This window comes from Aquarana catesbeiana, linkage group LG07 (genome assembly GCF_042186555.1).
Source record: "Aquarana catesbeiana isolate 2022-GZ linkage group LG07, ASM4218655v1, whole genome shotgun sequence".
Taxonomy (NCBI): domain Eukaryota; kingdom Metazoa; phylum Chordata; class Amphibia; order Anura; family Ranidae; genus Aquarana; species Aquarana catesbeiana.
In genome coordinates, this window is record NC_133330.1 from 325,681,101 (window position 1) to 325,707,118 (window position 26,018).

At 45.7% G+C, this 26,018-nt stretch overlaps 1 protein-coding gene across 1 annotated transcript in view; it reads right to left on the reverse strand.

The window, feature by feature from the left end:
- The window catches only part of LEPROT (leptin receptor overlapping transcript), a 42,498-nt gene that overhangs the window by 14,153 nt on the left and 2,327 nt on the right, over positions 1-26,018 (reverse strand). Inside the window, exons 2-3 of the mRNA XM_073593795.1 lie at positions 17,857-17,932; positions 15,121-15,307 (exon numbers count right to left, since the gene is read on the reverse strand). Of these exons, the coding sequence (XP_073449896.1) occupies positions 15,121-15,307; positions 17,857-17,932 (263 nt within the window). The remainder of the gene's footprint in view (positions 1-15,120; positions 15,308-17,856; positions 17,933-26,018) is intronic.

Sequence of the window (26,018 nt, forward strand, 5' to 3'; positions counted from 1 at the left end):
GGTTTAATACTGACAGATGCACTAATAGCCAGAAGTGGGGCATTCTTCCTCGCAGGCACAAGAGATACGACCCATATAGATACTTATCTTAATGATTTCAGGGCTTCAGGCTGCCATCTAGGGGCCGGATAACACACACTTATAATTTGCTCATTTATCAACATCTGCACAGCGAAGGTCACTCAGGGAATACAATCAGAACTGTTATGCTTTCATCAAGAACTTTTTCTTATTAGGGAAAAAAAAGGAAAAACCGCAGCTGCAACTGTTGATAAATTTCACCGTTATTCATATCTGGTCTCTTGGGACGGATAGCCATGACCTGAGGGAACAACAGCTAGACTCTCAACATTCTTTATATGTCCAATACCAGCTGGCCAAAGAATAGAATGATATTATATAATAGTCCACCAGACTGCAAGCATGTCTAGAAATCTTGATGAAGGACAATACAGAGGATGATTTATTAAAACTGGAGAGTGCAAAATCTGGTGCAGCTGTGCATGGGAGCCAATCAGCTGCCAGGATTTTTTGTCAAAGCTTAACTGAACAAGCTGAAGTTAGAAGCTGATTGGCTCCCATGCACAGCTGCACCAGATTTTGCACTCTACAGTTTTAATAAATCATCCTCTGTATTGTCCTTCATGAAGATTTCTAGCCACACTTGCAGTCTGGTGGACTATTAATTATATAATATTCTATTCTTTGGCCAGCTGGTATTGGACATATAAAGAATGTTGAAAGAGTCCAGCTGTTGTTCCCTCAGGTCATGGAGTCATGGCTGTCCGTCTATTAAAGCGGAGTTCCACCCAAAAGTGGAACTTCCGCTCATCTGTCTCTTCTCCCCCTCCGGTGCCACAATTGGCACCTTTCTGGGGGGAGGGGGGACAGGATACTTGTCTTAGACAGGTATCCTGTTCCCAGTTCCGGGAGTCCGGGCCACGTGACATCACCGCGGGGCTCCCTCCTCCTCCTCTCCCTGTCGCCGGGCCAGTAGGAGAGAGGAGCGGGGCCTCTGCGCAGTAGGGTTCCCGGCGTGAAGCCGTAAGGCTACACTGCCGGGTTCCCTTACCCGCAATGGCAGCGGCAGCACCTGACAGCTGATGGAAACATCAGCTGCGGCACCGACATCGCTGGACTCCAGAACAGGTAAGTGTCCTATTGTTAAAAGCCAGCAGCTGCAGTATGTGTAGCTGCTGGCCTTAAATTTTTATTTTTTTTTTTTGGGCAGAACACCGCTTTAAAGTGATACTAAAGGCTTTTTTCCCCCTGTTTAATAACAAACATGTTATCCTTACCTCAGTGGTTTTGCACAGAGCAGCCCAGACCCTCCCCTTTTGGGGTCCCCTGCCAGCTCTTTCCTACCCCTCCCCCCTGTTGCGAGGCTCCACATCAAGCGATTTGCTATGGGGGCACCCAAGTCGAGCCACTGCTCTGTGTGTTCATTCAGACACGGAGCAGCGGCTCGGCCCCGCCCCCTCTCTCTTCTCATTGGCTCACTGACTTTGGATTGACAGCAGCTGAAGCGGTTAAAAAAAATATATATATTTTTATAAATAATTGTATTATATTCAACTTTTTAATTAAGATTATAAAAAAAAAATAAAATAAAATAAAAAGGATTTGGAATTGGCTCTCACTCTGCACGGTTGCATAAAGTTAGTGGTGTGCTGCAGTGTCAGCCGTGTGGGATCGGTCCAGGGTGGTTTTTGCACTCATGTCATTTTTTCACAATGGCTATTGGTATCACATGGGACCTCGATCTATAGCCTAGAACGAGGCAATCTCAGCCTTCAAACAGTCACTACACAGAGGCCCTTATTGATTGATCCCACTTATCTACCCAACCACTATCATCGATCTATACCCACCTTGATTGTTGTCCCGCGTTGGCCGCCATCTGTTGGCGCGCCGCTACATCTTCCAGAAATGTCTTTCTCTGGGCGATTTGCGACCTTCAGTGCCACACCATCACTACACAGACACCCTATCCAGTTCATGTGCTTCGCTCCTGAAGATTGGCTACAGCCATGAAACGCGTTGAGCTACAGATGCCGTGTACTTCGTCATACCCTTTCCAACTACTTTATGTTTATTACCTCAGATAATAGGTTCCATGGGTGTCTGTGTCAATCCTTCTTAGGATGTTTTAACTAGTATCTATGAGGCCCCACAAAGGGGCGGGTGTGTGCGTGTGTCATCAATGTTGGGGATTAAGAGAGGCCCCAGATTATATTGTCTATATTGTATTTTTATATGTTCAATTTTGTATCATTACCATGTATGAATCGAATTGGGTTTTTGTATTATTACCATAATATACCCTGGCTATGAACTATTAAATATGAATTATAATTATTTACCTTGTACCCACAAATTTCAATTGAAGTTCAATTGAAGTCCCGTTTTCCCTCTCCCCTTTCCTTCCCTCTCCTCCCTTATTTCCTTATTTTCTCCTTTTTAATATCATGAATTTAAAAATGAATATGAATTTACTATCAGCCATTTTTTCTGCAACTTTTGAAGCAGTGTTAAAAATCCTGCTTGGTGCATATTTGGCAAACCGCACCTCCCCACTGAGATGCAATGAAAATACAGTAAGAATGCATCAAAAATGCACCAGTGTTGCTTTTTTGATGCATTTTTTGAGTAACACGACCTATGAAAAACACACCATAAACAAGGTAAAATTGTAGCAAGATCATGAGCATTTTCGGCAGCCATAATCAGCACTTTTTTTTCTCCTTTCGACAGCGCTGAAAACCCTATTTTTGGACGATAATTTTCAGCGCATCACCAGTGTTTTCCTAGGCAGGCTGCATTTGCATGAAGACAGTCTTAGGCCCCTTTCACACGGGCCAGTTTTTCAGGCGGACCTGATTGGACGTTCCATTCAGACCTATGGAGCGGCGGTTGTCAGCAGTGACATGTCCGCCAATATCCGATCCAGTCTGTAAAATCCAGACAGATGGAAACCCTTTTTTCCATCTGTCTGGAGAATCGGATCGGAAGAAAACAGACAGGCGGTCCGTTTTCATCCGATCTTCATAGAGGACAGCAGGGTTTTGATAGGTCCATCTCTGCACAGTGAGTGGAGAGGGATCCGTCATCCGCCTGCTCAGCATCGATCGATGATCGATCCCTACTGAGCAAAGCGGAGTCCATACACGGACAAGCCCGTGTGAAAAGACCCATAGGCAACGACCACGTGTGATGTCGATTCTCCGTGATTTACAGAACTGAAATCCAATAAATGAGGCAGGAAATGAGGCAGGTTTTATCTGACTGACTGCAGCTTATAAATCACACTGAGAAAGCTCACAGTGTGCAGTGAAAGCAGAACAAGCAATTTTGTTACAGTAGAGGAGCCATTGCAACTGTACAAAACTGAAGAGCATGCTGGAGATTGGTTTTAAAGAATAATTTTTTTTACCGAGCTGCAGGATGTGTCAATGAACTATGAGGGCGCTGATCAGTTCACTTGTAGTCCATTGAGAACTACAAGCCGTCTGCCTCAGTGGAAGATGGGACTTGTAGTTCATTCACTAACGGATCTGTGAATTAATGACGCAGCTGTGTGGGCGGAGCTCTTGCATATCTGCATTGTTTTTTTAAATGCGATAGTGGGTGCGAGGAGGGGTTGTGGGGGGGGTGCTGCATAGTGACCTTTTACACCCTAAATAGGGTCTAACATGTAACAGGTTACTAAAGGTGAACTTGCTTTAACCTTTGACCTCTGGAAGATTTAACCCCTTCGTGACCAGGCCATTTTTTTTTTTTTTGCGAAATGGCACTGCGTTACTTTAACTGACAATTGCACGGTCATGCAACGCTGTACCCAAATAAAATGCATGTCCTTTTTTTCCCCCACACAAATAGAGCTTTTTTTTTAGTGGTATTTGATCACCTCTGCTTTTTTTTTTTTTTTTTTTTTTTATTGTCGCTCTTTATTTTTTGCGATTAAAAAAAAAAAAAAAATAACAAGTTTTACTTTCTGCTATAAAAATGTAAATAAGGGGGCGTGTCCGGACTCTGTAGTGACAGGACGTGTTAACTATAGCTCCGCAGAGACTATTGCAATCCACCGCCATCCTGCGAATTCTAACATTTGGTGAGCCTCCAAAACTCACCCAACAGTTGCTGAGCACCTGCTACTCCGATCCCTGGGGAAATTTCAGAGGTTACCTGGCCGATCGGGTGTATCTTAGGCTGCTGCCGGCTCCTCATCTCCAAAGACTCGCCGCCATCTTGCGGCTTACGGACCCTCATCATCCCCAGGCTTAAACACTGCAATTGGCCGAACACAGAACAGCTGAATTGCCCCCATCTGCTGCGGCTGTTACAAGGGAAGGTCAGATGGTGAGCGGTCACTGTGGATGCTAGCAAACACGGAAGGATTAGCTCGGAGCGCTCGCGGCCCGCCGCCATCTTGAGGCCTGTGAAGCCTCCAGCATCCCCGGGCTCGAGTACCGCAATCGGCGGTACGAGCGATAACCAACCCGGCCCAATCCAACACCATCCTACGATTCCCATACCTGGGTGAGCCTCCTAACTTCCCACATAAGTCACTGGACACCTGATACATCTGCCCCTGGGGAAATTACTGAGTTTCGTTGGCCGATTGAGTTGCTATTAGGCCGCGGCCGGCTCCTCACAACAGAGACTCGCCGCCATCTTGCGGCCCACAGGCCTTCACCGTCCCCAGGCTCGAGTGCCGTGATCGGCCGATTTAAGAGACAACGAATCGCAAAAAGCTACTAATATTCTCCCGGGGGAGGATCGGTAGGGGTACAGACACAGTACAAGCTGGTAAATATAGTGAAAAATACCTCAGACCACTCGCGGCCCGCCGCCATCTTGAGGCCTGTGAAGCCTCCAGCGTCCCCGGGCTTGAGTTCCGCAATCGGCGGTACGAGCGATAACCAACCCGGCCCTTCTTATTTCAGACACATCCGGATGATAGATGCATGCTGTAGAGACCCTGAAGGCCGGAAAAGATTAGGAAAAGCTGATCTCGGACACCCACAGCCTGCCACCTTTCCTTCAGACCACCACCTAGGAAAGGCTGAGGCTCTGGCCTACCTATAGCAGACAGTGGCCATCTTCCTAACACAGGGACACCTTAATTGCTTTTTCTTCCACCCTTCCTAATACCAAGTGGACTTTTCTTCCACTAAACTTGGTGAGCCACTTTCATTAACCTTCATCTTTCGGTGTGGCCTGACCCTACATGAAGATGGCAGCTTAACTCCTCAGCCCCCGCCATCACACGACCTACGACCAGTATAACGGAGGTTAAACTGAGCTACAACCTTCTTAAAACATGGGAACCGCATCCAGGAACACATCCGCATCCCGTTCCAGATCGCCGAGGGAACAGCCTGACAACCCCGGGCACAATATCCCTGACATGTTCCGATCGAGCAGAGGAAACATGGCGTCTTCCCGCCACAGAAGCGCCCAGGCCGCATCTTCCTCACAGGGCACACCACCAGTAGCTCTACCTAACAGCCAAATAGGGGAGAATGCCACAGAAGAGCTCCCCCAGCATCATTTAAACATAAGCGACTTACGGATGATCGCCACGGACATAAAAGACGCCCTCGCAGCAGCCGTATCTGAACTCCGTTTAGACATCCGTGCCTTGACGGACAGGGTAGCGCTGACAGAACGAACGGCAGAGCAGCAAGACCTTCAAATCCGCAAAACCACCAGACAAGTAGACACACATACCCTCCAAATGAGGGATATGCAGAGGCATCTCGAAGACCTCGATAACCGGGGCAGAAGACGGAACCTAAGGATACGGGGGCTCCCTGAGACGATTGAGGGGGATCAACTCTTGCCCTCAGTAACTAGCCTGTTCAATGGCATAATGCATAGGCCGCAGCAGACACCGGTTGAATTTGAACGGATCCACCGTGCCCTGAGACCCAAAGGAAAAGCCACTGAACCCCCCAGGGACGTGATTTGCTGTCTGGTGAACTACAAGGTTAAGGAAGACATCTTACGCCAGGCCAGGAGCATCCCGCAAATCGTCCATGAAGGAAAGACGGTACAAATCTTTCAGGATCTTTCTGGCATAACCCTACAGCACCGCAGAGACCTGAAGCCGCTCCTAGACACTTTACGTACCAGAGGCATACCGTACAAGTGGAAATTCCCCTTCTGCCTCGCGGCATCCTCGCAAGGGCGCTCGGCGTTCCTCAGAGTACCTGAGGATCTTCCCCAGTTCTGTGAAACCTTGAACATCCCCGTTGTGGAGGTACCGGAGTGGTATGCGGATTTTCGCCGCTCGGCTGTCCGTAGAGAACGCCAGCCTGAAGAACCTATGGAGACCCTGAATGCAGGACACAGGAGGAGACGGTCGCCTTCTGCCCCGACGTACCATGGCACCTCCCGCTATCATCGTCGGGAATTCAGTGCAGCAACCTCGCCCACCTCGAGAAGGGCCAGACGGGACCGTTAACAGGTCAGAGAAGCGCCTAATGTCACAGATGCCCAGCCACGTAGTTATGCCATGTTAGGCGAACAGTTATCTTTATCTTTATTAAAACTGAATAGTGAGTGCTTGTGCTCAACTGCTGACAACTTTCCTAAAACGGTCATCACAGGGCGAGATTTACTGCGTAAGCGCAGACCGTTAGGCCTTGTATAGAATCTGCCAATGGGACTGTATGCTCCCCCTTAGCGGCCTACCCCATGCCTAGAAGGATTGAGGTATGAGCAGTTGCCTACAACCCCCATATTGCCTTTAGCGCTGATTCCGGAAATGACCACCTGCCTTCCTGTTGGCAGCGGAAAGAACAAGTGCTCCCTGGTCAGCGCACCTCACAGTCCCTGTCTCAACAAAGGTAACAGATCTTCAAGTTCCGGATTCCCACTATGCACTGAAGTCATGTTTCCCCCTGTGAGCCACCACCTTCTAAGAAGTTCGGGATGAGTTCATCCGATATACGGCTCAAATTCAGCATACACCGCAGTACACGTTTGTACCGGACCTAAAAACTAACGGCTAAGAAAAAAATGACCACCATGTCCTACAGCCTTGCTTGCTTAATCTCCTGGGAACCCTGATACCACCAGACCGACCGGCCGATGGTCTGCAGATCCCTAATACTGAAGGACATCCCACCTCACACTTTGATCTCAGAATATCAGCGGATACTCGAGCTATTGTGATCTTCTGGGAAATAAGGACACACAATGTAGCCGAAGATGCCTACTATCAAAGCCGCTGACTAACTACTGATGATTCCGCTAACCCCTTTTTCTTTACAGGTATGCCTCATAGAGTACTTTACCTGAGGCATCCACTACTGGCATGGACTGCATTTTGTCTAAATTCTAAAGTTCAACTAAGGTTTTTCAAAGGTATGTTTAGCCTTATACTGTAACGGTTAGTAGACTTAAGCATAGAATAGGTCTTAAGCTCATTTACTATACTATATAGATTATATCTTATGCTCAATCTCACACCCTGGAATCTTTGTTGCATATCCCCACAGACAATGCTGCGATTCCAGAGGTCTGAGTGATTCTTAACGAAACAAGAAAACATGACACCCTACCTTGAGCAAAGCACATACTGGTTGTTCTTCAGGGTCACTGAGGTGATTCAACCATCACCTCTTTTGCCCATCCCGTTGAACCCCAACGTCAATAGCTAGTGAACTATTAGTGTACCCCTCCTTCATTTAACTTTCATGGTCACGTGATGGCGGGGCCTACACCCCTCTCACTCACACACCACCTCATTCGTGTAAGGTCTACACCAACCCCCGCACAGCAACAGTGCAGTATAATAACCCGTTTCCCACGGGATAGGCGCTGCACCCACGCTGTACTTTTCCGATCCCTTTTCTAGACTCGAGAAGGCGGGGTAATCAAGGTATTGATTATCTCCGTAATCTCTTCGGATAATCAAAAAACCCCCTTTTTTTTTTTGTGATTGATGGCTATGGATCTTAATCACGCACCAGATGATAAGGAGCTATCTCCCGCTCTTTTAAATCTTCGATCCATCAACATACGTGGTCTAAACACACCAGAAAAACGTTCCCTCTTACTTTCCTCTCTACACAAGTCCCGGACCCATATTGCTCTGATCCAAGAAACACATTTCAGAACAGACACAATTCCCAAATTACAGGACCGGCATTTCCCGACAATTTATCACGCATCTAATGATGAGGCCAAATCGAAAGGGGTGTGCATCCTCATATCTAAAAATTGCCCACTTATTGTTTCAGATACCCATAGAGACCCCCTTGGGAGATACATTTTCTTAAAAGACACCCTACATCAGCAACCAATAACTATAGCAAACCTGTATGCTCCAAATTCGCGACAAGTCTCCTTTTTCCGCGACACTCTTCAGACACTCACGTCCTTTCGATCAGGTTTGTTAATACTTGGAGGTGACTTTAACGTCCCGTTAAACCCTAACCTTGATACATCCATTGGTCACTCTTCCCTCACATACAGAGCCCTTCGGGCCATAAAACAGCAACTGAGAGGCTTACTATTGCACGATACCTGGCGTACTCTGTACCCTAATGAAAAAGATTTTACCTTTTACTCCCCACCACACTCTAAATACTCACGGTTAGACTATTTTTTTATTTCCCAAGACGAACTACCAATGGTCAAAAAATCCACCATTGAACCCTCGGTCCTATCAGATCACAGTCCCATATCATTGACTTTACAACTGCCTACTAAAAGAATGCACTCCCCGATATGGCGTTTAGACAATTCCCTCCTATCCGACATTGCTGTTACAAACTCGATTTCCCATCAACTCACCAAGTACTTCATGGAAAATGGCGAGGGAGAGTCCACACCTGAAGTGGTATGGGCAGCCCACAAATGTGTGGTACGAGGCATACTCATCTCTGCAGCTGCACAACGCACCAAACTTCGAAAAGCAAAAATAGAGGAACTGACTAAACTTATCGCGCATTTAGAACAAAAACACAAGCAATCTTTAGCTTCTGAGGCACTTACTGGCCTAACGCAAGCCAGAAATGATTTATTAGCAGAACTACACAAACGATTAAAGCGCAAATACATTTTACAGCGGAAATGTTTTTATGAATTTGGTGATAAGTCAGGAAAGCTCCTCGCAAGAGCACTGCAGGCCAAGAGAGCAGCACATACCATACACACAATCAAAGACCCTTCTGGTATACGTCATGTTACCTCTGAAGCCATAGCACATCAATTTGTCCAATACTTCACAAAATTATATAACTTACGACCCCCCCATACGCCAAACTCCCTAGAGGATAGACAGGAAGCTATCAACCAATTCCTAGCCCAGTACGCCCCGACCCCACTAACGGCAGAGGACGCAGAGGCACTAGACTCTCCTCTAACGACAAAGGAGCTTACACTAGCTTTACAACAGATGAAACCAGGCAAAAGTCCGGGTCCAGACGGACTTACGGTAGGATACTATAAAGCCTTTACTGACATTTTAATCCCACCTCTAGCTAAAGCGTATAACAACTTCCCACCTTCCAGTATTGCTACCAGAGACACATTAGAAGCACACATCTCCCTTATCCCGAAACCAGGGTCACCAACTATCGCCCTATCTCACTATTAAACGTAGATATTAAAATGTTTGCCAAAGCCATTGCCGATCGTCTATTACCTCTACTTCCCAAACTAATATCCACAGAACAGGTAGGTTTCGTCCCCGGTCGCGAGGCCCGAGACAACACCATTAAAGCGCTAAACGTACACCATTGGATCACTACCTCTAACTCCAAAGGCTTCCTCTTATCCCTCGACGCGGAGAAGGCGTTCAACAGGGTGGCATGGGACTTCATGGAAGCTACCCTGCGCTCCATAGGAATACCTCCACATTTACTCCAAATGATCATGACACTGTACTCCTCCCCCACAGCAAAAGTGAGGGTGAATGGTCGCCTGTCGAGCGCCTTCTCCGTGTCCAATGGTACTAGACAGGGATGCCCCTTATCCCCACTAATTTTCATTATCACTCTAGAACCATTCCTCCGCAAACTTAGGGACAACCCGAACATCAAAGGTTGGAAATTGACAATAAACACTTTAAAATAGCCGCTTATGCGGACGATATCCTGCTGTTCCTCACTGACCCGCACACTACCATCCCTAACCTACTTAAAGAATTTACTCACTTCAAATTTCTCTCTAACCTACAAATAAATTTTTCTAAGTCCAAAGCCCTAAACATATCTCTACCTGATGACATAGTCACACAATGTAAACTTAACTTCCCGATTGAATGGGAACCTCATGCGCTTACGTATCTTGGCATCAAAATACCCTCTAAATTGACAGACCTATATAAACTAAACTTTTTACCCATCTTACAAACCGTCCAAGCAGATCTACAAAAATGGAGCTCGGGACCGTTTTCCTGGTTCGGAAAGACGGCGATTCTAAAAATGAACATACTTCCAAGATTGCTCTACTTATTCCAAACCATCCCTATACAACTCCCTCCTTCCTTCTTTGGCATACTTAAGAGAACATGTAGGAATTTCGTATGGTCTTCCAAACAACCCAGACTGAACTGGAACAGATTGACGTCTCCTAAACTCCAAGGAGGCTTACACATACCAGATATACAAAAATATTATTGGGTCTGTCACCTCGCTAGGATAGTTGACTGGCACAATAACAGGCCTAACAAAGACTGGATACATGTAGAAAATGCTTTTACCGCAATACCTCTAAATCTTTTACCTTGGATTAAGCAAAATAAAATACCTGACGGGGCTACACATAATCAATTCATCAATGCAACTCTAAACACTTTTAAAGCAGCCTGCAAACTACTCCAATTGACACCCACACCGGGTCCCTTGACACCTCTGGAAAACAACCCTGACTTCGTACCAGGAATACATACCAAGACCCCAACAACGGATATGAATCGCCCCAACCTTAAACTACACCAACTGTTCCAACAGGGTACTTTCATGTCTTTCCAGACCATGACTCGGACATTTCCAGACTACCACATTCCCTTTTATAAATACCTGCAGATACGCCACTTCGCTAATAGCATCCAATCTATTACAGACTTACACAGAGATCTTACACCCTTTGAAAGCTTTTGCAATAACCCAGAGCCCCAAAGACACCTTATCTCGTCTATATATAAACTCTTATTCACATCACAAGAAATCAAATCTGATAGCCTGATTTTACAATGGGAAAGGGACTTACATCTAGACCTCACTGCTGAAGACTGGCAACACATCCTTACTCACATACACAAGGGTTCTCTCAATATCTCCACACAGGAAAACAGATATAAAATCTTTACAAAATGGTACAGAACTCCAGATAGGATACACAAATTCCACCCAAACCTTCCCCCCCTCTGCTGGCGTTGTCACGCATCCAGGGGCACTCTTCTACACATATGGTGGGACTGTCCCCTCATTCAAAACTACTGGATAGACATACATCGACTAATTTCACAGATTACGACTTACTCGCCTGATTTCACCCCGGCCCAATACCTACTTCATCACACCTCACTTCCACAACACACCTACAAGAAATCTCTGGTTCTCCACCTCATCAACGCAGCTACCTTATGCATCCCTGTCCACTGGAGAGATACCTCCCCCCCTACTATTCAGGAATGGATCCAGAGAGTAGACAGAATAGCTGAAATGGAACACCTTATCCATCAATCCAATGACACACCATCCAAGTTTGAACATATATGGGCCTGCTGGACCCATTTCAAATCGACCCACGTCCCGCACACTTCCACTGACCCCACCCCTCAAAGGACTGGGGAGACAGTGCAAACACAATCGGCTGCTTAACCCATGGAATTCTCTTTGGGCCTACATTGTTCTTCCATCATTCTTTCCCCCTTCCCCCTCCCTCATAGGACCCTCTCTACCACCCAAGGGATCACTAATGATCTGAAGGATCCCTCGCTGCTGTTCTGAGACCTGATAGGTTTCACAGTAACACCTTTTTTCAAGCTAACTAGGCAGACCCGACATGCTTTTGTCTCATATGTCCGCATATGTCCCACAATGGGCACAGATTGCTCCCAATAGGGGTGCCCAGAGGTGGAACTGAGCAAATAAGGTCGGTTAAGGATAAGGAAAGACTTTAGGAAAGAATGCAGGGGAATAGAGAAGGGTGCAAACGGGATGATAAGGAGAAGAGAAAGGAGAAATTGAAGATATGAATTAATTGAAAACAAAACAATATGCCTTAACAACGATTTTCATTAAAATTGATACTTTAAATTCCAATTATAACGACCTTAGTCACACCCTGATTTGGATGTAAATATAATTGCATTGTACTGACATAATTCACACTTTGCCTTAATTGTAGATGTAAATGCATTACTATCTATAGCGTCTGGGACGATAGCGTACTATGGTTTATTTTATGGGTTTTTTTTGTTTTTTTCCATACCAAACTGGCAATGTATTTTAACGTCAAGGGAATCTCACACAGATATAGTTTACCATAACTTAAGGCTTATTCCCCCGCTACGTAGGAAACCACCTACAAAATCTCTGAATGTAGCTCCCTTGTTCTTTTGTTCATACTATGTTATTGTACTTATAATGTCGTACAACATTCCGTACTGTTTTACTTGGCTATGGGTCAATATGTGACATTTACTTACATGCTTTCATTTCTGTAACCTATGTGTAAACCCAATAAAATTATACTTAAAAAAAAAAAAAAAATGTAAATAAAAATAAATAAATCAAATTTCTTCATAAAATTTAGGCCAATATGTATTCTGCTAACAGGAACGTTATACAAAAGTATGGGATATATTTATGGAATTTTTACTTATTATTTTTTTTTTTTTATACTAGTAATAGCGGCGATCAGCGACTTATAGCGGGACTGCGATATTGTGGTGAACAATCAGACACCGACACAGTGATCAGTGCTAAAAATATGCACTGTCACTGTACTGACACTGGCTGGGAAGGAAGTTAACATCAGGGGTGATCAAAGGGTTAACCGTGTGCCTAGTCAGTGTTTTTGTGTACACTGTGTGCTGATTTCATTAGGGGAAGAGATCGATTCTAGTCCCTGCTTTGCAGGAACACAGGATCGATCCCTTTCCTCCTGTCAGAACTGAGCTATGCCTTGTTTACCTAGGTGAATCTCGGTTCTCTGTGTATTGTCGACAATCGGTGGGTGCCGGAGGACATCGAGTGCCCGGCACCCACAGATCGGCTTCTGCTATCAATTATCATAACAGAAGTTTGCCCCTTCTGCAGGCGGAAATCCGGAATCACGTATATACGCACGCACACACATACACACACATATGTCATCTGGCGTACAGCTGCCACCCTGTGGCAGTAAAAGTGTTTTTATAGTTTCAGATAGGTCCTCCCTCTACAAGGGTGCCAAGCCTAGCCATCCCGAGTTCTAGCCTGTCCACTACTATGGACAATAATTAAAAATCAGCAAATAGACGAGAAACTATAAGGGGAGGGGAGAAGACTCATTCCAACACAGAGGGCACCTATTAAAGACCAAACTCTCACCTTGTTTATTCGCTTAAGGACTGCCCCACGTACAAATACTGCGGCAGGGCCTTTTAGTGCAAAATCACAAACCTGCACATGATTTTTTTCTTCCAGGTCTGGGGTGTGCACGTGCGCCACCAGCAACCCGCTCCGATTGGACACAGCTGGAGCCAATCAGCGTGTCCGGCGGACCCAAAGTCCACCGGGACCCGCTGATCGTACCTGAGGCAGACAGAAAGGCGGTCTGCCTATGTAAACAAGGCAGATCGCCGTTCTGTGGCAGGAGAAGACAGAGATCCTGTATTTCTGATGTATTTCAGATCTCTGTCTTCTTACAGTACAAGCACCTGCCAAGTTAGAAAGCACCCCCCAGTGACACATTTAACCCCTTGATTGTCCCTGATGCTAATTCATTCATTCCCTGCCAGTGTCATTAGTACTTTGACCGTACATTTTTTTAGCATTGTATTAGGCCTCTTTCACACGGGCGAATAGAATTCAGCTTTTAGCTGCGGATAGCTAAAGTTATCTATGGTACCTAAACTCACACAAAAAAATTTGACTGCGTCAAAAACCGATTTAGCACAGCTATCTGCACATAATCACAGGTAATCGCAGTGTACCATTTCTCCTGCAAATAGCTGCGGCAATGAGGAAAGAAAAACAACAGAAGCACACCAGAAATGGCAAGAATGTTCCACCACAGCTAAAACGCAGCCGCATGTAAACGCACGTAAACGCTGCTAATCGCAACGTACAACTGCAAGTGATCGCTGTGCCTGGAGTCTTGAAATTTCAAAATAACAAAACATGCTTTTAACAGCGGCAGAACAGCCACCCATGTGAAAGAGGCCTTAGTGTCACTGGTCCCCAAAAAAGTGTCACTTAGTGTCCGATTTGTCCACCGCAATATCACAGTCCTGCTATAACTCGCTGATCGCCGACATTACTAGTAAAAAAATTAAAGATACAATATAAAAATTCCATAAAAATATCCCATACTTTGTAGACGCTATAACTTATGCGCTTATTGGGATATATGTAGCAAAAATATTAGCAGAATACATATTGACCTAAACTGATGAAGAAATCTGATTTCCTTTTTTTTTTTTTTTTTTATTGGGTATGCTTTATAGCAGAAAGTAAAAAAAAATAGTTTTTTTCTAAATTGTCTTTTTTTTTTGTTAATAGTGCAAAACATAAAAAAGGCAGAGGTGATCAAATACCACCAAAAGAAAGCTCTATTTGTGGGAAAAAAAAAAAAGGATAAAAATTTAATTTGGGTACAGCATTACATAACCGCGCAATTGTCAGTTAAAGCAACGCAGTGCCGTATTGCAAAGAAAAAACAAAAAAACAAAAAACAACCCAACAACCTTCCGGGGCTGAAGTGGTTATAGTTGTGGTGACCATTTCTGAAGTGGTTCTAGAGTTTTCCCTTTTCTGTAGCCTTCTGCTTATTCCTGTCTGCAGGCTCCCCTCTAAACTGCAGCACGCCATGCGATACGACCACTAAACAAATGTACAATTATATTACAAGGCACTCTTATCATGCAACTGCATCACTTCCATCACTTACCAGTTTTATTCTGGCCAGTATGATGGGAAGGCCAAATGCCGAAACTACAATTCCAGTGGTGAAAAAGTAAGCCAACTCCCGACAGGCACTGCTGGCTGCGTCGCTGTCATCGCTGAGTCTCGTGGCGATAAAGTGTGGAATGGGACTGATGACATAGAATATCAAAACAAACAGAGGCCAGTAAACTCTGCAATGAAAGAAGAGAAGAGAACGGCATTAGCATGGCAGCCTGGGATGCATCTCCTATAGCAGATGTTTTGAAACTATATTTCCCACGATGCTGAACTACATTGCAGAGTGCATGAGCATCATGGGAAATGTAGTTCCAAAACTTCTGGGGTGCCAACGTTCACCTTCACTGTCCTATACCAATAACTAAGTCATATGCACTTAAAGGGGTTGTAAAGTTAATTTTTTTTTTTTTTTAAATAACAAACATGTTATACTTACCTTCACTGTGCAGCTCGTTCTGCACCGAGTGGCCCCGAACCTCCTCTTCTGGGGTCCCTCGGCGGCTGTTTCAGCTCCTCCCCGCAAGAACGAACCACCTTAATGCGAGCTCCCTCGCATGGTGGTTAGTTATTGCGGGCGCGCTCCCGTGATACAGCCGGCGGCTATAGCCGCTCGCTGTATCACTCGGCCCCGCCCCCCGGCACGCCGCGTCATTGGATGTGATTGACAGCAGCGCGAGCCAATGGCTGCGCTGCTTTCAATCCATCCACTATAGCCAATCAGCGACCAGGCTGAGTGGCGAAATGGAGGTCGGGAGCGAGCGGCTGAGTTTCGAGGTGTCAGGTAAGTAAAACAGGGGGGCTGGGCGGCATTGTCAAAAGTTTTTTCACCTTAATGCATAGAATGCATTAAGGTGAAAAAATTCATACCTTTACAACCCCTTTAATATTTAAATTATACCAGAAAATGTTCAGCATAATATTATATGGATTATTTTGTATACCTCATCCCAAGCATGCTGAGAAGGTAGACTGGCCGCAGTATCACATTTCTTTTAAAGCCCAACTACACCTTTTCTTTAACCACTCCCCAATTTTTTTTAATTAAAAAAAATAATTAAATAAAATGATATAAACGCTTTTTATACTGTTGTGTTCAGACTGGTTTTGTCACGGGTTCTCGCTCTTCTCCATGCTCATGTAATGACGTGCACTGCACTGACCAGGAGTACTATGACCCTTAGTGGGAGTAATGACCCAAACCCCACGGGGTATACCCACAATGTCAAGAGCTTACAATTGGTTGGATAACCATGGGCTCCATTCAATTCTGGAAGAGAAGCAGTAGCCAGGACCTTAGAGATCAGGTTGCTGGGGGAAGAGACTGAGGACAGATTCTCCAGTCTCTTTCTCTGCAGCCTCAGCTATAGGTGGCTGGGTATTCGGACTTTACCACCCCCACCCCCATCTCCATCCTGGCACTCTAAGGCGGCTGCCTAGGCAGCCTTATGCTGGCGCTGGCCCTGTCCACAGTAGCGTCCTCTGCCCCCCCACACAGTAATGACCACTGCCACCTTCACATCAACCCCCATAGGAGTGTCTTCTGGCCCTCTGTATGGCAAAGGGAACAAATCCACTCAGGCATCCAGAGTATATATGGAAAAAACGTGAGAGTACATAGCGTGATACTGTATAAAGGGTTTAAAACTCATTTATTAAAAGTAAGAACACTCACATTTCAGAAGAAAAACAGCGCTTTGAAATATAGAAATATAGAGATCTGGCAGTATCGGTGGTGTCAGCAATTCGTCCCGACACGTTTCGTCCTAATACTTACCCAAGCCCCAACTCTGTAAAGCGATGTCCACGAGTGTCTCGGCCGTCCGACATTCCCCTCCTGACTGGCTGAGACACAGCAGCGGCACCATTGGCTCCTGCTGCTGTCAAAGTCAGTTAACCAATCAGGAGAGGGAGTGGGGCCGAACCGCAGCTCCGTGTCTAAATTGACACTGGGAGATACAGTTTAGCTTGGGTGCCCCCATAGCAAGCTGCTTGGTGTGGGAGCACTCAACAGGAGCGAGGGGCCAGGAGCCCAGAAGAGGCATCTGAGAAGAGGAGGATCGGGGCTGCTCTGTGCAAATCCAACAGAGCAGGTGAGTATAACATGTTTGATATTTTAATAGAAAAAAAAAAACAACAACAAGACTTTGGTATCACTTTAATTCCTCTACCTACATACCGTAGGAGTATGCACAGCTCTGGACAGAGGGCGGGAGCGTGAGCTGCTGGAGTTAACTTCCCATAATACCAAGCTGGTGATTGGTTGCTAGGACTGTCCCATGTCCTAGCAACCATTCATCTGCTGGTTAACTTCAAAAGTAAATTTCGCCAGATCCCACCCTTTGTTGCCCATCCAGAGCTGTGTAGCCTCATGCTCTGCTCTGAGGAAGGATGAGCGAGGAGGCTGGAGGAAGGACTGGCGACAAAGTAGCGGAGGATCGGCAAAGCTGACAAGTGTTCCCAATCTACCCGACACCCATCCGCAGGTGTTGGGTAGATCGGGATCGACGGGTTGCTGACCCCCAGGTTAGAAGCGGTCAGGTTTTTATTCTTGTCTGCGTCAATTAAAAAAGTATTGTGTGTGTGTGTGAGAGATTTTATAAAAAAAAAATTTTATATATATATATATATATACATACATACATACAATATCAGTATCTCTGTGTATATATAATCTACATATTGCTAATAAGATACACCTACCACAAGTGACTGAATTTCTTACCTATAACTTTCTAAGGCACATCCAAGCATGAGAAAGGTCAGACCAACAGCTCCACTGAAAGATAATGCAACGAGTGCTGGAAGGGAAGAAAGAATATGAAATAAAATAAATAAAAAAAATAAATAAAAAATATATATATTTTTTTTTTGTTTCCAATGGTTACTAATCAGGTTTCATTTTCCACTCTTTGCATAAAAAACAAAACAAATGATCTGACTGGTCACAATGGGCCATAACTAACTTGTTCAAAACACTTCCTGTTTTGTTTTCATTTTATAAATAGCCCTACTTGTGTCTCATTTGTATTATATCATTTTCTAGCACAATGACAGTGGAGAGGAACAGGATTTTTTTTTTTTTGGACTCCCTCTAAAATCATTTCTTTTAGGAGGACACAACACTGAGCCCCCTGACTGTGCTGGTGCCGAGGTGTATAAATATTTTGTTTCTGCTGCTATGCCATTTAACCACTTCAACTCCGGAAGGTTTACCCCCCTTCACCACCAGGCCATTGTTTGCGATACAGCACTGTTAATTTAAATAAAAAATTGCGCAGTCGTGCTACACTGTACCAAATCAAATTGTTGCCCTTTTTTCCCCCCAAATAGAGCTTTTTTGTGATGGTATTTGATCACCTCTGCAGTTTTTATTTTTTTGGCTTTAAACAAAAAAAAGAGCGACAATTTTCAAAAAAAAAACAAAAACAAAAAAAAAAAAAACACAATATTTTTTACTTTGTTATAAAACATTCCCAATAAAAAAAAAGTAGAACAATCTCATTTCTGCATCAATTTAGGCCAATATGTATTTTGCTACATATTTTTGGTAAAAAATATCCCAATAAGCGTATATTGATTGGTTAGCGTTCCATATCCCCCTTTTTCTTGTCCGCCTCCATTTTCATTTCCTTTTTTTCCCCGTCCTCTTTCCCCTTCCCATTTCTTCCCTGTTCTCTTTCCTCCTTCTTTCCCATTTCTCTGTCATCCCTTCCTTTCCTACCAGTCCCTCCCCTTTTCTTCTCCTTTTTCCTTACCCGACCCTCCCACACGGTGGTATTTTGCATCTTTTTCTTTTTTCACTGTCAATTCATCACTTCACCATTTATGACTGACACTTGCATTGATCATATGAATCTTCATCCCCATATTTATTTTACACAGACTTTGGCCGGTGTTTTATATCCCCTTCCCAATCGCCGGTGGAGACCCAGTCGGGTTACCTCGTTGCTGCACACCCCCTGAGGCTCGGGTAAGCAGTTCCATCACTCCGTTTCATCTCCCCCATTATATAACTGTATGAATTTTTGTATATGGTATTTATCTTTTGTATTTTGATATATTTTTACAATTGTATTGCCCTGATGAAGCGGTATAACCGCGAAACATGTTGAAATATCATGTCATCTGAACCTTTTAACTATATATGTCTTGTTGTTTTTCTTTTGCTATTTTTGTATAAATAAATTTTGTGAAAAGTTTTATCAGTAATTTGTATTATTAGCGATATTTCTTGTACCGCAATAGTCCACTTGCTATTTTTCTTTTGGTGAGTCGGGGGTGGGGTCCGTACTCCCAAACTTTTCTCCTCAATTAATTTGGACAATGGCACATCTTACTAAGATATACTTTGTTTATACAGTGAGGCTTTATACTTTCCATGGTTTGCGCAAAAGTTATCGCATCTACAAACTCTGGGATATTTTTATGGAATTTTTTATTTTTTAAAATTTTACTAGTAATGGAAGCGATCAGCGATTTTTAGCGGGACTGCAACATTGGGGTAGAGCTGCACGATTCTGGCCAAAATGAGAATCACGATTTTTTTGCTTAATATAAAAAGATCACGATTCTCACAACATAAAATATTTCACATTATATATATAAAAAAAAAAAATGGCCTAACTTTACTGGTTAGTTTATTTTTTTTTTTTATAATTCATTAAAGTAATTTTTTCCCAAAAAAAATGCATTTGAAAGTCCGCTGCGTAAATACAGTGTGAAATAAAATATTGCAACAACCACCATTTTAATCTCTAGGGTGTCTACTAAAAAAAAAAAAAAAAAGTATGTGTGTGTGTGTATATATATATATATATATATATATATAAAAAACACGTTTGGGAGTTCTAAGTAATTTTCTAGCAAAAATAAATTATATTAACTTGAAACCAACAAATGTCAGATAAAGGTTTAGTGTTTAAGTGGTTAAACTTTTTTCACTTACACACAAAGTCTATTCTATTGACAAATTGTTACAATGTTTATACTTAAGTTCAACTGATAAAGAGTGTTTTGATTCTTGGCAGACTGCCCGATTTTTTTTTTCATAAGAACAGAGAGAATTCTTTGCATAGACAGAATTGTGAAACACTTTAGTCAAGATCGCGATAACGATTCTTGACGATTAATTGTGCAGCTCTACATTGGGGCAAACAAATCGGACACTAAGGTGTTTATTTACTAGAACTAGAGAGGGCAAAATTAACCACAATTCTGCATAGAAACCAATCAGCTTCCAAGTAAGGCCCCTTTCACACTGGGGCAGGAGGTGCGTCAGCGGGCGTTTTAGCGCCGCTAGCGGCAGAGGCGCTTTGCTGGCGGTATTGCCGTGCTGCCCCATTGATTTCAATGGGTAGAAGCGGTGAAGGAGCGGTGTATACTCCGCTCCTTCACCGCTCCGAAGATGCTGCTGGCAGGACTTTTTTTCCCATCCTGCTAGCGCACAGCTCCGGTGTGAAAGCCCTCGGGGCTTTCACACTGGAGACACAGCAGCGGCTGTTTCAGGTCGGTTTGCAGGCGCTATTTTTAGTGCATTAGCGCCTGCAAACCGCCCCAGTGTGAAAGGGGTCTTAGAGTAGGTTAGAAGCACATTGGTTTCTATGTAGAAATTACTACATAGTAAATACTTCCCAATAAAAAAATATTTAGGCCAATATGTATTCTGCAACATATTTTCAATAAAAAATATCCCAATAAGTGTATATTGATTGGTTTCCGCAAAAGTTATAGCGTCTACAAACTATGGGATATTTTTATGGAATTTTTTTTTTTTTTTTTGGTAATGGCGGGGATCAGCGACTTATAGTGGAACTGCAATATTGCAGCAGACAAAAATGGAACAATGACACTTTTTTGGGAACCAGTGACACTAATATAATGATTATCGCTAAAAATGCTGCAGCTTCACTGTACTAATGACACTGGCAGGGAAGGGGTTAACTATCATTTTCGTGCAAATCAATCAATATACGCTTATTTGAATTTATTTTACCAAAAACAAGGAGCGGAATTAATATTGGCATAAATTTATGAAGAAGATTTTTTTTTTTTTTTTTTTTTTTTTTTATTTATTGGATGTGTTTTATAGCAGAAAGTAAAAAAACATATTTTTTTTTCAAAATTGTCGGTCTTTTTTTGTTTATAGCACAAAATAAATAAATAAATACATTTTAAAAAAAACGCAAAGGTGATCAAATACCACCAAAAGTAAGCTATATTTGTTGGAAAAAACAGACAAATTTTATTTGGGTACAGTGTCGCATGACCGCGCAATTGTCAGAGTAATGCAGTGCCGTATCACAAAACAATGGACCCGACCTGCAGGACAAATGTTAGTTTTTTTTCCCCATCTTTACTGGCTTGATTATTGTCAGCTACTGCTGTGTGGCTGTTACTACAATATCTCACAAGTGTATCATATTATAATCGTGTGGAAACTGATCTACAACATACACTGATCTACAACATACACTATACTACACTATACTACCAATATTACCAAAAGTATTGGGACGCCTGCCTTTACACGCACATAAACTTTAATGGCATCCCAGTCTTAGTCCGTAGAGTTCAATATTGAGTTGTGTTTGACCGTTCTTCCAGAAGCGCATTTGTGAAGTCAGGCACTGATGTTGGATGAGAAGGCCTGGCTCACAGTCTCCTCTCTAATTCATCCCAAAGGTGTTCTATCGGGTTGAGGTCAGGACTCTGTACAGGCCAGTCAAGTTCCTCCACCCCAAACTCGGGGGGGGGGGATTATGATGTGGGGATGTTTTTCAGGGGTTGGGATTGGCTCCTTGGTTCCAGTGAAGGGAACTCAAGGCGTCAGCATACCAAGACATTCTGGACAATTTCATTCTCCCAACTTTGTGGGAACAGTTTGGGGATGGCCCCTTCCTGTTCCAACATGACTGCGCACCAGTACACAAAGCAAGGTCCATAAAGACATGGATGAGCGAGTTTGGGGTGGAAGAACGTGACTGGCCTGCACAGAGTCCTGACCTCAACCCGTTAGAACACCTTTGGATGAATTAGAGCAGGGACTACGATTCCCTCTGTTGCAAAAGCCATCCTATAGAGCTGGGCGCGCACCGGATGGTCCCCGGCCAGCTCTATGATCCCGGGAGGTCAATTAATTTTTTTAATCTCATGCTTTCCAGGGTAGAGGAGATATCTGGAGCCGAGATACACAGGACATCCGGCTCTGTGCATCTCGGCGCCATATTTAAACTGCAAGGCTGCAATGACACTGGACAAGGCTGCAGATGGACACTGATGAGGCTGCATTGATGGGCATTTAAATGTAAGTGTTTTTTTTAAACTTCCCTCCTAAAAGTTTTTTTCCTTAAAATTCCCTCCTAAACTTGGGGTGCGTGTTATACAAATATGGTAGATACCTAACATGACATGCTTTATAATTTCTCACACTCCTGGAATGGCATCAAACTTCGGTACTTAAAAATTTCCATAGGTGATGCTTTAATATTTTTTACAGGTTACGAGTTTAGAGTTGCAGAGGAGGTCTTGTGCTAGAATTATTGCTCTCGCACCAAAGATCACGGCGATACCTCACATGTGTGTTTTGAACGCCGTGTACATAGGCAGGTGCGACTTACGTATGCGTTTGCTTCTGTGTCCGAGCACGTGGGTAAGGGGGCGCTTTAAAAAAAAAATTTTTTTTTTATTGTTTATTTTTTTTACACTTACTCTTTACATTTTTTTTTTTTTTGATCACTTTTATTCCTTTTACAAGGAATGTAAATAATCGTTAGAATAGGAATAGAGCATGACAGATCCTCTTTCCAGCGAGATCTGGGGTCTACAAGACCCCTTTCACACTGGGGCCTCCGTGCGTTAGCGGTACAGCACCGCTCATTTTAGTGGCGCTTTTTGACCACTAGCGGGGCGCCTTTAACCCCCCGCTATCGGCTGAAGGGTTTAAAAGCGTCCGAGTTGCAGCACTTCTGAAGCACTGGCCATGCATTTCAATTGGCGGGGGCGTTTTGGGAGCACTGTATACAGCGCTCCCAAACAGCACCAAAGATGTTGCTTGCAGGAATTTTCTTAACGTGTGAAAAGTCACAATGCAATGAATGTGAGGCGACTTTCAGGCTTTTCATGCACTAACGCCTGAAAACCACCTCAGTGTGAAAGAGGTCTTTGTCCCCACCTCTTGCCTCTATGCTGGAAAGCCTGAGATAAAAAAAAAAAAACAAAAAAAAAACACCATCTTGGCCAAGCGCAGACGTGACGTCTTAATGTCACGCCTGGCCTCCAGAGATCATAGAGACTGCCGGGGACAATCTGGTCCGTGGTATTCTCTACGATAATTGGCTGCCGCTGGAGGATTCATTCTCCGGCTCGCTGATCGCACAGGTGAGCCGGTAAAAGCACCGGAGGGCGGCAGGAGGGGGTCGACCCCTCCCGCCGCTTGAAAAAACAAAAAACAAAACAATCAAACAGTTGAACAGCCGCTATGATTGTTTTTACAATGCAGGGAATCACCCGCAGAAAAAGATATCAGAATGATGACCCATCATTCAGATTTAACCACTTAAACTCCAGGACATCATATGACATCCACCTAAGGAGAAGTGGTTAAAGTGTATCCCCCCCCAAAAAAATTGCGTTTGAAAAATTGCTGCGCAGATACAATGTGACATAAAAAATCTGCATGACCAAGATTTTATTCTCTAGGGTCTCTGCTATAAAATATATATAGTTTGGGGGTTCCGAGTAATTTTCTAGCAAAAAAAAAACGATTGATTTTTGGGAGAGAAATTTCAGAATAGGCCTGATAGGGAAGTTGATAATCACCTATATGACAGAATTATTACCACCCCCACAAAGTGGGTTTTCCTCTCTTCTAGAGACTGGAATGCTAAAACAGGAAGTGAGAGGAAAAGCTCTGAGCTACACACCTGTCTTTTTTTTTTTTGGAGAACTTTGAACTCTCTCAGGTGTTTACCAGGAAACAGAACACACTTGTGAAAGGTGCACGATGCAAATCCATGCAGATCATTGTCATGGACATTAAGAGATCTATTAAAGCTGAAGTTTATGCGAATTATAATTTTTGGCTTTCCTGGTCCCCCCTCCCCCTATATATATTTTTTTTTTTTAACAAAAGCCTTTCCATTTTTATTACAGAACTCATTTAGTCACCGTCGGGTCTCTTTGGGTCGCTATGCAATGCAGGGAGACAGCTGGTGGGAGGGCCCAGCGAGGGGGGGTGTACACGGTGGGGGGGCCCAGCAGGGGGGGGGGTGTACACGGTGGGAGGGCCCAGCAGGGGGGGGGGTGTACACGGTGGGAGGGCCCAGCAGGGGGGGGGGTGTACACGGTGGGAGGGCCCAGCAGGGGGGGGGTGTACACGGTGGGAGGGCCCAGCAGGGGGGGGGGTGTACACGGTGGGAGGGCCCAGCAGGGGGGGGGGGTGTACACGGTGGGAGGGCCCAGCAGGGGGGGGTGTACACGGTGGGAGGGCCCAGCAGGGGGGGGTGTACATGGTGGGAGGGCCCAGCAGGGGGGGGGGTGTACACGGTGGGAGGGCCCAGCGGGGGGGGGGGGTGTACACGGTGGGAGGGCCCAGCAGGGGGGGGTGTACACGGTGGGAGGGCCCAGCAGGGGGGGGGGTGTACACGGTGGGAAGGCCCAGCAGGAGGGGGGTGTACACGGTGGGAGGGCCCAGCAGGAGGGGGGTGTACACGGTGGGAGGGCCCAGCAGGGGGGGTGTGTACACGGTGGGAGGGCCCAACAGGGGGGGGTGTACACGGTGGGAGGGCCCAGCAGGGGGGGGTGTACACGGTGGGAGGGCCCAGCAGGGGGGGGGTGTACACGGTGGGAGGGCCCAGCAGGGGGGGGTGTACACGGTGGGAGGGCCCAGCAGGGGGGGGGTGTACACGGTGGGAGGGCCCAGCAGGGGGGGGTGTACACGGTGGGAGGGCCCAGCAGGGGGGGGGGTGTACACGGTGGGAGGGCCCAGCAGGGGGGGGGTTGTACACGGTGGGAGGGCCCAGCAGGGGGGGGGGGGTGTACACGGTGGGAGGGCCCAGCGGGGGGGGGGGGGGGGGAATGGTGGGAGGGCCCAGCGGGGGGGGGGAATGGTGGGAGGGCCCAGCGGGGGGGGGGAATGGTGGGAGGGCCCAGCGGGGGGGGTGTACATGGTGGGAGGGCCCAGCGGGGGGGGTGTACATGGTGGGAGGGCCCAGCGGGGGGGGTGTACATGGTGGGAGGGCCCAGCGGGGGGGGTGTACATGGTGGGAGGGCCCAGCGGGGGGGGTGTACATGGTGGGAGGGCCCAGCGGGGGGGGGGGTGTACATTGTGGGAGGGCCCAGCGGGGGGGGGTGTACATGGTGGGAGGGCCCAGCGGGGGGGGGGGGGTGTACATGGTGGGAGGGCCCAGCGGGGGGGGATTACATGGTGGGAGGGCCCAGCGGGGAGGGTGTACATGGTGGGAGGGCCCAGCGGGGGGGGTGTACATGGTGGGAGGGCCCAGCGGGGGGGGGTGTACATGGTGGGAGGGCCCAGCGGGGGGGGTGTACATGGTGGGAGGGCCCAGCGGGGGGGGGTGTACATGGTGGGAGGGCCCAGCGGGGGGGGGGGGGGTGTACATGGTGGGAGGGCCCAGCGGGGGGGATTACATGGTGGGAGGGCCCAGCGGGGGGGATTACATGGTGGGAGGGCCCAGCGGGGGGGGTGTACATTGCTTCCTGATGACATCACAGTACCCTCCCTCAGTACTCCTCTCAGGAGCGCTCAGCCATGATGCGAACAGTGGGAGGAGTTATGCAAACATCACCTTGACAGGTGGATGTCAGTGTGGAGGAGGGGGCGTTCCCAGGCAGGCTGCGTTTGCCCTAAATAACGCCCACATGTGATGC